Consider the following 15,910-nt stretch of genomic DNA (forward strand, 5'->3'; position numbering starts at 1 on the left):
GAAGCAATGCTCTAATAGGGTGATTGTACACTTCCTTCTTTCTGAGTAGAAATACTGTAATAACTTAAAACACAAATTGCACAAAAATTACAAAAATTACAAAAATTACAAAGCATTAATACACCCAGCTTCTTGCCCTTGTCACCAGAGTTAGATAAGGCCATGCAGACCTTTGGACTGGCACCTGGCTTCCGTAACGAATTGTACACAGGTAAATGAATTGAAAGGGACGCGGGTGGCGCTGTGGGTAAAAGCCTCAGCGCCTAGGGCTTGCCGATCGAAAGGTCGGCGGTTCGAATCCCCGTGGCGGGGTGCGCTCCCGTTGCTCGGTCCCAGCGCCTGCCAACCTAGCAGTTCGAAAGCACCCCCGGGTGCAAGTAGATAAATAGGGACCGCTTACTAGCGGGAAGGTAAACGCCGTTTCCGTGTGCGGCTCTGGCTCGCCAGAGCAGCAATGTCACGCTGGCCACGTGACCCGGAAGTGTCTCCGGACAGCGCTGGCCCCCGGCCTCTTGAGTGAGATGGGCGCACAACCCTAGAGTCTGTCAAGACTGGCCCGTACGGGCAGGGGTACCTTTACCTTTACCTTTAAATGAATTGAACCTGAATCTTGACAAGATGGAGATGCTGTGGTTTTGTAGTGCCTGGTCCAGGAATTAGGTAAATGGCCAGTGCTTGATGGAGTTGTACTCCCCTTGAAGAAACCGGTGCATAGTTTGGGGGTATTTCAGTATTTCACGTTGTCACTGAAGACTTGGATGTCTGTAGTGACGCAGAGTGTTGGTACCCTCAAAGCACTCTGCAAGAACCGCGCGGGCAAAAACAGTCACCTGACAACATTGTGACACCAGGTGAATGACCATGTGGATGGTTCCACTCACCTGTCAGACTTTGGCTTTGAAGAGTACAGGAGATAATGATCTGGCCTGCCAGTGAGATCCGTGTCCTCATCCCTATGCGAGGGTAACATCCCCCCAAGCTGCTCCCCATGCCAGCGTGACCCCACCCGGAGTCTGGGCCTTTTTGTAATTTACAGAAGGGGCAGCAGAGCAGGCTCTCCATCTGTGGCTTGGGACTTTTCATATTACCTTAGAGGTGTTGGAAGCATTGCTGCCTTAGCAACTTCCAAACCACCAGCACAAAGTAAGAAGTTGTTGGTTATTTATTATCGCTTTGTTTTTACTCTAGAGCAGAAGAGAGGCACTTGTGGCATTTTCTGCCTCAGCAGCCAAAACAATTTGACTAGCTTAGGTACTGCACACCTTGTCTCGGAGGGGTGTTGAGGAGGACCACATTTTTTGCTGCTGCTTCAGGCGGCGAGATGTCTTGGGCTGACTCTGCTGCAGTCACGGGGCTTAACCTCCCAGGGAGGGTTGAATTCTGACACCTCTCACTTTACAGATTAAGCCTTCTGATTGATTACAAAATAAATGTCTGCCTTAAGCCTCGTTAGCCAGTTATTCATATATATGTATTGTAAGAAGAACTGTCAATTGTCAATTGTCCTTGTAGCATCTTTCCTCTCCTCTGGGGACTCCCTCCCCCTTAGGAATCCTCGTAAACTGCTCACACTATTCTGATGGCATGAACTTCATTCTTTCCCAGGCCTTTCTGACTGCCATAGGAGACAAGAACCGCAGGGCTGTCCTTGCCTTAGAGCACATGTTTGCACCTGTGTTGGATGGAGCTGTGTCTACGCTGCTCGGTGTGTTAATGCTTGCAGGATCCGAGTTTGACTTTATTGTCAGGTAAAACATGTGTGCATCCTGCCTCTCCCTTTGCTTAATTAAAATTAAATGAATGTAGCAGAGCCTCATTTATCTGACTAGGCAAGGGCGCCTATAATGGTTACTGGATAATCTGAAATTTGGTTAAGAGAATCACTATTTCATTGGGATTAGACTATGATGTTGAGCTGTGCTGGAACACGGTGAGTTCAGGAAGCTGCAAGTGCAAGTTCCTCTAGCTCAGAGTTGCCCACACTGACTGGCAGCAGCAAAATGGGTTTCAGGTAAGGGATTTTCCCAGCACTGTCTGGAGATGTGCTGGGGAACTTTGATCCATTTATATGCAGAGCACATGCTCTGCCACAAAGCTGTGGCCCTTTCCTGATCACATAAGTGAGGTTCATTTTCATGGGAATGCTGTCATGCTTCTCCATTTACCTGCTGCTGCAGTGCTGCGCGTGATGTGATTGCTTATGCCATGGTTTCGTTTTTACTCTGCTTTATTACTTTGCTAGTTTCATTTTAGTAGCTGTTTCTATTGCAAGTACTGGATTTTGTTAAAAATAATTTTAAAAGCTTCCTGCTCAGGAAAGGCCTTATGCAGCCCATAGTTTGTTCAACAGCAACATTAAGTTATTCCCAAAGAGTGGTTAGCTGGAGGCGACCTTTAACCTAAGCACTCTCCCAAACTATTTACATGCAGAGTACTTTGAGTGGAGAAGCCTGAAAAACTATAAACATCCTGAAACTGAAACTCCCTTTACCTCACCCCCGCCACTGAAGATTATAGAACAGTTTGGCTGACCAAAATAAAAAGTTCAGGGTAGAATGTGAGCAGGCAGGCACCTATAACATCACGGAATGGAACATAAAATACACAGTGAAGCCTGAAGGCCTTTCTGTCTGAAGCTAAAGGGAGCCTGTTTTCTTGTGGCTTTAATTAAGAATGTGAATACAGCAGATAAAAGCATAGAGCAAGGTTTCTTTTTCTTCTTTGGGAGGGAATTTGAGAGGCGTGATGAAATGGATCCTGTTTTGCTCCAAACAGTCTGTGCAAAGTCACTGAGCAGAAAGGCAAAAAATGTTGCCTATTTTGCAGAATTGCAGGGCAAATAAAGCAAATCAAAAGAGCAAGTTAGTAGGAGCTGCAATTAAGGCAGACAGCAGCTAGATTGATGATGAAGAATAATTAATACAAATACCAAAAAAGGTGTGTGAAGTTGTAATAAAGGGGGGAACTGCAGTGCGGAAGCATATATTATTGTAGTTTCTCACGGCTTTATGAAATCATAACCTCTTTCTAATCTGCCTCAACCTATAAACTAGTATACACCTTGGTGCCACTCCAACCTCCCCAAGCCCACGATTTCCCTCACCTACTTAGTACCTGCACCATGCCTCCTGGTGATGCATCCCCAGCCCCATTTTGAGAAATGATGACTCTACAGATCAGAGTTTGGCTCATGGAACAAAGTGCTCTTGGGTCTGAACTCCCCGCCCCCACCCAAACAGCCACCTGCACCCTTTGAAAATCTGCTCTGTGCAGGGTGGGTGGAATCTGTGGAACAGCATGAAAGGTGGAGAAGTGGGCTTCACAGAGAAGGGGTAACTGGCAAAAGGGGGGACGACCCACTGCTGGATCCAAATGGAAGGATTCCTTCCACAAATCCTTTTGAACCCAACCTAGTGTGCTACTGCTCTCTCTTGGTGACTGAGTGTGTATATGCACAGTAAAGAACAGCTGGAGAAAGTTTGCAATCCGTCAGGCACTGCTACTGACTGTCCCCCATTCATCTCTGTGGGACTTTTGCTCACACCCTGCGCTAAACAAATGGATGTTACCAGTGTTTGGGTGGATTGCAGCTATGGTCTACTTAGGTAATAAGGATTGTAACACCATTTTCCAATTAGAATTGAACTTTTTTAAAAAAAAACAATTAAGCAGCGTATAAATTTTATAAAATGAAATAAATGGGTATTTTAACGCTGTCTTTATTCATTTGGCCTTCTCGTCGTCTAACACAACCAGGGTTTAGCTTCCCTGCTGTTGTTTTTAAAAGATGGCTCTCAAGTCAATGAGCAACGCTTGAGCCTTGTTTCTTGGCCTGGGGAAGGCGCCAGACTATAATGGCAAGGAGTAGGTTTTTAGCCCAATAGCTCATCCGGGTAGAGCTTTTGTATACTCAAAGTGGTCAAATCTGTAATCGCCCTGTTTATACTAGAGTTAGACAGATGGGATGCAAATGTCTCCAATGCCTCATGTTGATGGTGTTGTCCCAGTTAGTTTACATTAGTGTAGGACATAAGCTAAGCCAGCTGGATCAGGCCAGTGCCCCATCTAGTCCAGAGTCCTGTTCTCACAGTGGCTGACCAGATGCCCACGGGAAGCTTGCAAGCGGGACGTGTCTGTGGCAGCACTCTGCCCAGCTGCAATTCCCAGGGACGCGGGTGGTGCTGTGGTCTAAACCACAGAGCCTAGGGCTTGCCGATCAGAAGGCTGGCGGTTTGAATCCCCGCGACAGGGCGAACTCCCGTTGCTTGGTCCCAGCTCCTTCCCACCTAGCAATTCGAAAGCACGTCAAAGTGCAAGTAGATAAATAGATACCACTCCGGCGGGAAGGTAAATGGCGTTTCTGTGCGCTGCTCTGGTTTCGTCAGAAGCAGCTTAGTCATGCCGGCCACATGACCCAGAAGCTGTCTGTGGACAAACGCCGGCTCCCTTGGCCTATAGAGCGAGATGAGCGTCGCAACCCCAGAGTCGTCCGCGACTGGACCTAATGGTCAGGAGTACCTTTACCTTTACCTTGACAGTGGAACTAGCACTTGGCAATTGTGGCTAGTAGCCATTAACCCTCCATGATTTGGGGTTTTTGGGTGCTAATGCAGGGTAGAAATTCCTATATCTTACTGTAATAGCATGACAGTTGTAGCTTTGCACGTTAATAAGATTTGATCTGTTTAAACCATTGGCAAAGGGGTTGCCCCCTTCTTCCCCTTTCTTCAAACTGTTGCCCAAGACCCAAAGCCTTGAAATCCATTAGCTTTAAAATGCATCTTTGAGCTTAGCCTCTGTCATCCCCCCCCCCCCCAAATGCTGGATACCCAACTAGTAAGGCTTTCCTCTTGCTGGCAGGTTTACCACAGTATTCATGAAGGATACCAGACCTTAGCCCTCAATGGTGGGAAAGGACAACCACTCGTGCACTCTCCTCTTCTTCCATAGTACTTCAGCCTTTATGTTTGAATTGGCTGACACAAAACAAGAGCATTCAGAGATGCTAAATTGTTCAACAAAAGATTAGCCTGCAATGCAGCTCTGCTATTGTAGAGTGCTCTCTCTCAGTACAATGCTCAGGCTCACCATAGAATGCCCTGAATTTTCTTTGCAAAAAGCTGGTTCCTGTGTCTAAAAAGGTTGCAATTTGAGCTATTTGGTAAAACTGGAACTCACAGAATTCAAGGCGGAAAGTTGTGATTAATGAATGGCAAGGGAAAGCCTTACCTGATACACTAGAGATTTAATTAGAGATTCTGCTGTTAGACGCAGAAGCATTTCACAGTGGATTAGCTGCTGGGAGAAGTAGGCTTCTTTTTCCTTCTAGGCTAAATTGTTTAAATTCTACACCCTTCACTTCATTTGTTTGCTTCTGCTGCTTTCCCCCCCTTTTTTTCTTTTTTGCTAATGGGGGCCCCTTTTCATTGTATTTGTGCTTTCAATCTGTTCAGTCATTCAGTTCGCATTCCATATTTTTGTGTTTGTGTAACACATTCATAAATAACATTACATGCTGCAAGATTTCGATAAATTAACAAGCGTTTTTTCTTTCTTTCTTTCTTCCCTTTTTGAACTAACACTTTGGGTTGTGGAATGTAGCCTCTCTAATCCAAAAGGTAAAAAGAAGGGGGGGGGGGGTTGAAAACCCTGCATACTGACTTTGTACATTAAAGAAAAAACAATGTTGAGTGTTGGTGTGTTTGTTTGTTTAGTAAAAGGTGTTTTATATTTTTGTTTACAGTTCTAAATCATATTTTCAGCTTTTTAACACATAGTATGTTGAAATATTCCAGGTATTTCTTTGCTGTTTTGGCAATTTTAACAATCTTGGGTGCTTTGAATGGACTGGTGCTACTCCCCATTCTCCTTTCCCTTTTCGGACCATATCCTGAGGTCAGTATTGTATTACTTGCAAATTGTGGTTGTTCTTTTCACTGCTACTAATTATTATGTTATGTACTTTACACTTGTGCTACTTCTAAGTATGTTGCACTGTTATTTGGCAGTTTGGTGCAGTTTTTGTTGCATATACATTGGAGCATCTGAAATCTGATGTGCTTGTGCAAATCTAACTTCTTTAACTGTTTTGTGCTAAAAAGCAGCCTAGCATGGTTGCTGACCTCAAGAGCATGACATTTGCCATCAGGCGAAGAAGACAACATTCTTCCTGATATCCAAATCCATTCATGTACTTATTTCTCGCAGTATCACAACAGACCACCAAGAAACACTACCTACTAAAGCTCAGAAACTATAAACTACAAGTATGGGAAGTGAGATACCCCCAAATTTAATTTGCATCTATTATTGGGTGCCACAATCTGGTCACTCTTGTGGAGCTCCTTGTAGGCAGGTGCTTCCCATTTCTTTTTTATGGGCAGGGGAATGCTGTGTTCATGCGTTATAAGAAAACACCTGTACCATACACCACTTAAAAAGTCATGGCTTCTTCCAAAGAAGCCTAGGATCTGCAGTTTGTAAAGGGTGCTGAGAGTTGTAAGGAGACGTTCATTTCCCTAGTTATTGTTGTTTAGTTGTTTAGTCGTGTCCTATTCTTCGTCACCCCGTGGACCAGAGCACTCAAGGCACTCCTGTCTTCCACTGCCTCCCACAGTTTGGTCAAACTCATGATAGTAGCTTCGAGAACATTGTCCAACCATCTCGTCCTCTGTCATCCCCTTCTCCTTCTCGTCTGCCCTCAATATTTCCCAACATCAAATACTTTTCCAGGGAGTCTTCTCTTCTCATGAGGTGGCCAAAGTACTGGAGCCTCAGCTTCAGGATCTGTCCTTCCAGTGAGCACTCAGGGCTGATTTCCTTCAGTATGGAGAGGTTTGATCTTCTTGCAGTCCATGGGACTCTCAAGAGTCTCCTCCAGTACCAGAATTCAAAAGCATCAGTTCTTCGGCGATCAGCCTTCTTTACCATTTCCCTCAGAGAACTGTGATTCCTAGAGTGGTCTAACAACCAATCCTTCTTCACAGGGTATTATGGAAATACCCTGCCCTGTGAGGGGAGTTGGGATCTCCTAACAACAACTCTCGGCCTGAACGTTTATGGTTCCTAGGGTTATTTGGAGAATGCCAAAATTGTTAAAAGTGGTATAATAGTGCTTTAAATGTGCAGGTTTGGCTGAGATCCCCACATATGTGTGGAGTATTCCAAAACAGAAAATAAACCCTTGTGCCAGTGCTAGGAATGATTGGTCTAGTTATTTATTACATTTCCATCCCACCTTGCTCTGTCCAAAGAGCTCACGGTGCCCACCATATCTGATCCTCACAGAAACCCCTGTGAGGTAGGTTAGGCAAGGTCAATCAGTGAGCTTCATAGCTGTGGGGGGCGGGGATTTGAACCCTGGTCTCCCAGTATACCACACTGCCATTCATTCAAGCTGATCACCCCCAATAGAGTGCTTATGAGTAGGATTTGGGCCTGCTGCAAGTGAGCCCATGCTTGCCCCATATTAAGGTTACTAGACAGTCCCCGGATTTACAAATCAGCCCCCATACAAAATCTGTTGAAGTTGAAAAGTGCCCCCGGATTCATTGAAAAATATCTGGTAACCTTACCATAGCTGTAAGCTGCTCCTGCTGCCACCACCCATTGCTTCCTTTGTCACAAGGCCCCATGACAATTTATCATGCATGCAGGCAAGGGCAGGTAGAGGTGGCTTTTGGTGGTTCCAGGCCCCAGCCGAGTGTCCAGTTGAGTTCCAGCATCCTAATGGGGGAAATGACACTCTGCACATGATTCCCAGAGAGAAAAAGGCTCCTGGAAGACCTCTTCAGTAGAAATTGTGTGTGGTGTGTCATTTGTCCCAGGCCAATTCGTGGCGGGGGAGAGGGGGCGGCCAGCAAGCAGCTGAAGCTGTCGCTTCCCTGTCTCAAAGTGAGTTGGGACGGAGGAAGGGGGAAGCTGTGGCAGGCCCCTGGTGAGCAACTGCAATGAAAGTTTGCAACGCCCTTGGGCCTTTGTGTGTGTTTAAATAGTCCCATTTGGGCTCGTGTCTCCCTGAGGTAGACAGCTTTGGATCATGCATATGGAGTCATGAATTCTGTGCTAAATTAACTCAGGTTAAACAGATTTGCCTATTTCATTCAATTTGTATGTTTGTTTTCGCTGTCAGTATCGTACCATTCCCTCCACCCCAAGAATTGGTTTGCCCTCAGCCAAGAACAGTTTGTGGGATATGGGGTGGGGGACATAACGTAGATCTTTTGCAACACAGGTGGCGCTGTTGGTTAAACCACAGAGCCTAGGACTTGCCGATCAGAAGGTCGGTGGTTCGAATCCCCGCAATGGCGTGAGCTCCCGTTGCTCGGTCCCAGCTCCTGCCAACCTAGCAGTTCAAAAGCACGTCAGAGTGCAAGTAGATAAATAGGTACTACTCTGGCGGGAAGGTAAATGGCGTTTCCGTGCGCTGCTCTGGTTCGCCAGAAGTGGCTTAGTCATGCTGGGCACATGACCCGGAAGCTGTACGCCGGCTCCCTCGGCCAATAAAGCGAGATGAGCACCACAACCCCAGAGTCGGTCACGACTGGACCTAATGGTCAGGGGTCTCTTTACCTTTACCTTTTATGGCACAATTAAAAATCTCTATTTTGGGTGCCCGTCCACCAAACCTCAGATGGCAGAGGGACCCTGAGCAAGTCTCCAGTGCTGAATAGTGCATTGAATAGTGTGTAAGGAGAGAATCCTTAGGGCAGGCATTTCCAACTCCCAAGAGACTGTGATCTACTCCCAGTATAAAAAAAACTGGCAGTGATCTACCCATTGTCATTGGAATGGGGAGGAGTGTGCGTGGGGTGGGTGGATTGCGCAGAGTTGTTGAGCTTTTTGGGGGAAGGATTGCAGAGTTTTTTAGCTTCCCCCCCATAACTTTTTGTACACGATAAGGATCCCGCAATCTACCAGGATCAGCCAGATACGATCTACTGGTTGGACATCCCTGCCTTAGGGTATTCTGGCCCCAGGCCATTTAGGGCTTTAAAAGTTAAGAGGCTACGTACTAGACTTAGAAATAAATTGCTAATGTAGATTAGAATAAAAAAATCATTTTAAGACACAGTTTGATAAAAGGTATTAAATGCAGACATTTAATGCATGCTTTGATATTAGAAACATTTAAAAAATGGGAGCAGTTTTACTGTAGTTCCTCTCCGAAGTGATGGGAGCTTATTTCACCAAAGTAAAGTTATTTTCTCCAGATGCTTCTACTGACACCCACTAAGAGTTTTTAAACCGTCATTCCTAGGTTTCCCCAGTCGATGGAAGGAGCAGGTTACCTACGCCATCTTCTGAGCCTCCCCCAAGCATTGTGAGGTTCACCATACCACCTGGTCATGCACAGAATGGGTCAGATTCTTCTGATTCTGAGTACAGTTCTCAGACCACGGTATCTGGAATCAGTGAGGAGCTCCATCAGTATGAGTCCACTCAAAGGTCTGGTGCCCCGGTCCGCCAAGTAATTGTTGAAGCAACTGAAAATCCAGTATTTGCCAGATCCACTGTAAGTAACCCAAATCTCTGTTTCTCTTTTCCAGCTTTCTTGTATAAATCTAACATTCCATTCCTTAACTAGTTTGATAGGTACTGCAACATAGGTGTAGATCCACATTTCTCAGATTGCTGCATGTCTTAGGGTAGAGTCCGGTCTGAAACTTCAAGCCTGTGACAGTAAGATATCCAGGCTGATCTCCCAAACATGTGACCATAATTTAGGGAAGATTCATTTTCCCACATGCACGCACACACACACACACCAGTGCCCAGTTTCTCTTTGGAGTTGCATACTTAAGGAACATTTAAAAAGCAAATCACCACTTGCACAGGGATAGTCATAAACATTCCTATTACCAAAGGTGCCCTTTTTACAGTATCCACAGTTATGGAAATGGCCGCAGCAGCTTGTTCACACTAAAGTTTATCTACACTTGTTGCATATCTGGGCACATGATTTCAAGGAGCACATAAATGCTGCCTTTCTGAAAATTATCCCTTAATTTTTGGCTCTCCTTGATGTGAACCTCAAAAGCATTTCAGGGAAGAATGGAAGTATTGGTGCCAATTCAGTACTAAAAAAGGAAACGTAGGCATAGTTCTTTGTATCACATTTCTCCCCTATTTGCAGATTTTTGGGATATGGGGATGCGTTTGATACAGCTCTGGTAATATTGCCTCTTTTGACAGAAGGGCAAGTTTGTAATCTGGCAGGTTCTCTCACACCCACTAAGTTTCCTTGGTGAAATTAATAATGTAAAATAGGTTGGCTTGAAAAAAAAGAAAACAAATCTTATCAGAGCAAAGAATGGCACATAAACCACCAGTCTTTTTTATTATTCTTTCCAACTCTACAATATCTTTATTTCATTTAATTGTTATAACATGGAATATGTGCTCTAAGGTATACAGAAGATACAGTGTAAATTATTACATTGATAAAATTCCTGTTTTCCATTCTGTGTCTATCTCATTCTATTTTTGTGACTTCCCTCCACCACAACACGGCATCCTTTAATATATTTTGAACTTGTTATTGTGTAATATATATTAGTTACTTTGGCCCCCAGAACAATCTTACAATAATTTTTTCCACTCCTTTGCGAACTTAGTCCATGCATATCAATAAATTTGTTTTGGAACAATGTTTTGTCATATATTCTTCTAAACAGTTCCATTCCTTCTTAAGTTTTTGATTCGACTGAAATCTAATGGCTGCTGTCATTTTAGCCAACTTTATGAATTCACATAATTTGCTTAAACCAATCCTCTATTGAGGGAATCAGTCTTTTGCCCCTTCAAGCAGCTTAGCCACCTTGTTCTTTCTGGTTGTGGAGGAGCTACCATCATTTGTTGCCATAGCCTTATTAAAGATTTCCGTGCCCCATTTCCTTCCAGGTGGTTCAGCCGGATACAAGGCATTATCAGCCAAGCCCAAGATCACAGGCTTACCAAGAGTCTGGATCCCAGAAAACCTGGCATCAAAATAAGCAGCCCAAAAGGGAACCAAGGGAAGGACTCCGGCCACCCCCTTACCGGCCGCGCAGGGATGCTTTTGAAACGTCTACTGATGGGCACTCCTGCCCTAGTAACAGGGACTGCTCCAGCCAGAGAGCTCGTTCTCAGAACAACAGAAACGCAGCCTTCACTGCCACGGGCACGTCGGTGCCTGCGTACGGCCAGCCTATCACTACTGTGACTGCCTCAGCATCCGTTACTGTCGCTGTGCATCCTCCTTTGCACGGCCACAGTACTCGCGGAGGAGGCTTTCCATCCTACGAGGGATACCACGAAAGCGACCATGGACAATTTGAGGACCCTCACGTGCCTTTCAATGTCCGTTGTGAGAGGAGGAACTCTAAAGTAGAAGTAATAGAAGTGCAAGATGTTGAATGTGAAGAGAGAACTCGTGGCGGCAGCTCGGATTAAGGTAAGGGTTTCTGCCTCCACCAATTCTAGCTGCAAGATCTAGAATCCCATGAGAATTTTTCCATGTGAAGAAAATGATTTGTGGAAGGTTGTGTGGGGATAAGAAATCAGAAGGCTGTCAGACACATAATAATTTTTAGGGTTATACCATACAATTGCATGAGGAATTGCATGATTGTACACTTCTTGGTTAAGGGACGCGGGTGGCGCTATGGGTTAAACCACAGAGCCTAGGACTTGCTGATCAGAAGGTCGGCGGTTCGAATCACCACGATGGGGTGAGCTCCCGTTGCTCGGTCCCTGCTCCTGCCAACCTAGCAGTTCGAAAGCACGTCAAAGTGCAAGTAGATAAATAAATACCGCTCCGGCGGGAAGGTAAACGGCGTTTCCGTGCGCTGCTCTGGTTTGCCAGAAGCGTCTTAGTCATGCTGGCCACATGACCCGGAAGCTGTACGCCAGCTCCCTCTGCCAATAAAGCGAGATGAGCGCCGCAACCCCAGAGTCAGTCACGACTGGACCTAATGGTCAGGGGTCCCTTTACCTTTACCGTTACACTTATTGGTTACTGGAAATTCCTTGTCTGTGGAGAGCTAGAATATTGGGGGAAAGGCTTCTAAGATATTCTATCAAATGTGGTAGCTTTCAATAGACAAGGAGTCGTTAATGTGGGGGAACAGTCAATCATGCTGTCCAGCACCTAAAGTGCTACAGTCCCAGAAAGGTAGTAAACTTTGTGTTTCCACTTCCATTTTCAGCTGACCATGCTTTCTCATTTATGTTTATGTGCAAACACAACCTAGGAAGGACAAAGAAGCAGTAGATATATAGAACGGGAAAGTAGATGGAAGAAAAGTTTTCACTATTAGAGATTTTAATGGTGGATATACTAAACTTGAGAGACTTTACTTTTGCCTTTATTATTGCTTTTGTTAGGGACATCTGTGAAAAGCTAGGATATGCATAGTTTAGTGTAATCTGCCTTAGAATAAGTACACAGACTGAATTGCCTGTGATTTCTTTTCTTCTGTAAGATTCTAAGGGTAGTGAACTCAGGAAAACTCAAAACCCAGATATGAAATGATGTTCAGTTAGTTCAGATGCTGATGCTAACTTGACAAAAGCTGAGACCCACATCTGCCCGTTGTGATTGTGAACCTGGGCAAAAAGCACATCAAGCTAGACATCCAGAAATGGAAAAACTAAGAATTAACAAGGCCCTTTAAAAAAAAAAAAAGGACCTGTTTAAACCATTTGGCCACAGGAAGTCAGTGACATGGCTGGGAAAAGAACATAGGCCTCATGGCTTTTAATTGCAGAACTTGTCAGATGGCTTGGGGCTGAGGTGATTTATTTATCTTTGCTGAACTTTAGGTGAACAGTGGGGCTCCTTTTTTTGTCTCTATTTGTACAGGGAAATAACTGAAGCAAAGAAGAGGCCAAAGACGGGGAACCACCTCCTCTTTCCAGAACTGCTTGAAGAGAAACTGCCTGAAGTTATGAAGAAGGACAATGCTGCATCAGGGCAACAGTTCACCATTACTGTAACCTATTGTATTATTTTGTGAAATATTTCTATAAATATTTAAAAGATGTACACATATGTAATATACGAGAGAAACCGTGTAAAGTAGTATAATCTGGAGTTATTTTGACTCCTGTTTAACGGAGTGGGGACTGTTTTGTTTGTGCTCTGTATGTACATTGATCTCTGTGCCACAACTAAGCTTAAACTAGTCGTAAATTTCAGCATATGTTTGCTGCTGCTTAAAATATTGTATAATTTACATGTATAATTCTATGCAAATATTGCTAATGTATTAGGGTTTGTTTGTTTGTGTTTGTTTTGTAAAGGTACATATGTGTGTGCGTGTGTTAAAGTATTTTAAAAATTTCCATATCACAGCCCTGTGGTAGTGATATGTTTCTGTTAACTTTCAAACACGCTATGCGTGATAATTTTTTTATTTTTCTGTTTTTTTCCCTTTTTTAAAAAAAACGAGCAGATATGAAGAGCAGTGTGTTTAACCTTGATAAGTGTAGCTGGGGGGGGGCCTTTGGTGTGTGTGTGTGTGTGTGTGTGTGTGTGTGTGTAGTTGTATACTGTAGTTACTTTATGGAGCACCGACTAGCGGGAATTTCCATCACGTGCCCCACTGAAATTCTTCTTGTGTGTTCAAATATATGGCTCTTGTGCTGTGCTAATCCAATGGGTCGTGTGCAAGAGATTTTCTCAGAAGTGTGTGCTTACTGTGTAATCTTCCTTGACCTTGAAAACCAACCCATGGTGGCTAAGGGTCCAATCTTGCACATGTGTACTTGTGAGTAGGTTCCAGTGAAATTAGTGGGACTTTCATGAGTGGTATTCAAGCTGAAATCAAGTTAGTCTTGACTGATGGAGCTCATTGATTTCAATGGTCTACTCTGGGTATGTATGTAAGCACATGTAGAATTGCACCTAACTTTTTTTAAAAAACAAACTAATGAAAATATTCTAAGAGCTTAACAGCTGCTACTGACATTCATCAAAGAACAGAGATAAAGGAGAAGCGTGGACAGACTGGGATTAGCATTTGTGGGTTCAAGTTCCTGTTGTACCAAATTTGATTTTAGGGAAACTACCTAATCTGCCTGTACCTCTTTGCTGATATGTACTATGGTTAGAATTGTGTCTCTCAGCGGCGATGAAGGTTTTCATCCCCGGTGAATCATACGACAAGAACGCATAATAAAGTGTTGCTTGAAGCTAAAGGCTGGTGAAAGCCTTGGCGTGTGCTAATTGCATAGGTAAAAGTTTTTTAGAGACAGTTGTTGCTACATTTTGAACATAGTACAACTGGTATAGTTGCCATAGTGCCGTATATCCCCATAGTTTCAGAAAACTTCGGGTAAATATAAGGCAGCTTCCATTCAGGAAGTAGTTGAATTGGTCTCTTAATACCTCCAAGTTATTAACCCTAGGAGAGGCACAGCCCTGTTTTGATCATGCTTGAACCGGAAGGACCAGTGGTGGAAAGAGAGACTTGAGCAAGAAGGCACCGCATTGTTTCGGTGGTACATAAGCTACTGTTTAGAAGGGCACCAAAGCTCAATCTACAGCTCCAGCTTCCTGTCCAACGTGAAAAACGCTTGTGGGAAAAAGGGCCCAATTGGGCCCTAGCAGTGTCACAATGTCAGACGATAAAACAAGGACAAAAGCTCTGCAACAGAACAGGACGCTACGAATTGCTAGCTACCTTTCACTGCCAAGAGTTGCAGAGGCAGAGGTCATGGTGGCGCCCCACGGATTATGCTTTGGGGCCACTCACTCTGCACTCTAGCCCCACGATTATTATTATTGAAACAGGAAGAGAAGCAGAAAGTGGAAAAGGCTTTGATGTTCAATAGCCCCTTCACCTTAGTGTGTGTGTGTGTGTGTGTGTGTGTGATTCCCCCCCCCCCCTCTCTTTTTTGTGGGGTGCCTGCTCCTTGGTGCATAGAATAGACCATCTGTCTTCTTGTCACATTGGCAAAAAGAGATCTCAGTGGCTGGCTGTTCTGTTTTTTGTTTGTTTTTTTAAATAAAAAACTTTAATTTTTGTTGATATTTATATTTTTGTATCATAAGAATGTTTTCTTACAGTATTTGTCATGCCAGTTTATAACAAACACAATGCAGGGATTTTATTTCTATTGGAAACGCTATTACAGCTATGTTTCTACTTTTTAATGGAATCTTTATTTGTATAGAATGCTTACTAATGTTAAATAGGAAGAGAGTATATAACATTTACATTAAGGACTCATTTTGTAGCTTTTTAGAGTGAGGAGTTAAAAGGAAAAAAAAATATTCAGACTGGGTCTCATTCCCTGCTTTCTTTTGAGCAGAAATGGGTTGTGTTTCAGTTACAAAGATAAAAGTATGCCATATAATTTATTTATATGAAAATTTATTTTTGTAGTGTATATAGTAGCCCTCAATTCTTTTGACAGAATTATATTTTTAAAGAGTTTATATGTAATGATGATACCATTATGTTTTGGAACATTACTGAGACATAAATACAATGCACATTTTAAATTACAAGTCCCCTTTGCAAAGAAAGAAAATGTTAACAGTGTTAAAAGAGAGTGTGGATATTCATGTCATTCTGAACTGTTTTAGTTGCCATTTTGCGATCTAGCATGGTTCTCAATTTTAAATCATGAGTGAAAATGTGTACAAACTCTCTAAACTTTAATGTTCAAACACTGATAGAAATTCTAACATGAATAAAAAATATTATAACTTATTGGTTACGTATTTGGTTGTTTGTGGAATGTTTATTTAAAACACGGAGAGTCGTATCGTTTCATTTGAGTCAGGCAATGCTATAGACAACCTTTTTAGATGATGCAAATTGTTAGGTTAAAATGCTATTCACTCATTCATTAATTTATATTCCACCAACGAACTCATGGTAGTGTACCTAATTCTCCACCCCACACTTCTTTTATCCTC

At 43.5% G+C, this 15,910-nt stretch overlaps 1 protein-coding gene across 3 annotated transcripts in view; it reads left to right on the top strand.

Annotated features, from left to right (window-relative positions):
* PTCH1 (patched 1) overlaps positions 1-15,701 on the top strand; it is a 112,293-nt gene extending 96,592 nt beyond the window's left edge. For all 3 annotated transcript variants that reach the window (XM_028748954.2, XM_028748955.2, XM_028748953.2), the window contains 5 exons: positions 1,606-1,748; positions 5,796-5,895; positions 9,260-9,514; positions 10,903-11,434; positions 12,845-15,701. In XM_028748954.2, coding sequence (XP_028604787.2) covers positions 1,606-1,748; positions 5,796-5,895; positions 9,260-9,514; positions 10,903-11,433 — 1,029 coding nt within the window. In that variant the 3' untranslated portion in view covers position 11,434; positions 12,845-15,701. The remainder of the gene's footprint in view (positions 1-1,605; positions 1,749-5,795; positions 5,896-9,259; positions 9,515-10,902; positions 11,435-12,844) is intronic.
* Positions 15,702-15,910: the final 209 nt, after the last annotated feature.

This window comes from Podarcis muralis, chromosome 11 (genome assembly GCF_964188315.1).
Source record: "Podarcis muralis chromosome 11, rPodMur119.hap1.1, whole genome shotgun sequence".
NCBI lineage: Eukaryota > Metazoa > Chordata > Lepidosauria > Squamata > Lacertidae > Podarcis > Podarcis muralis.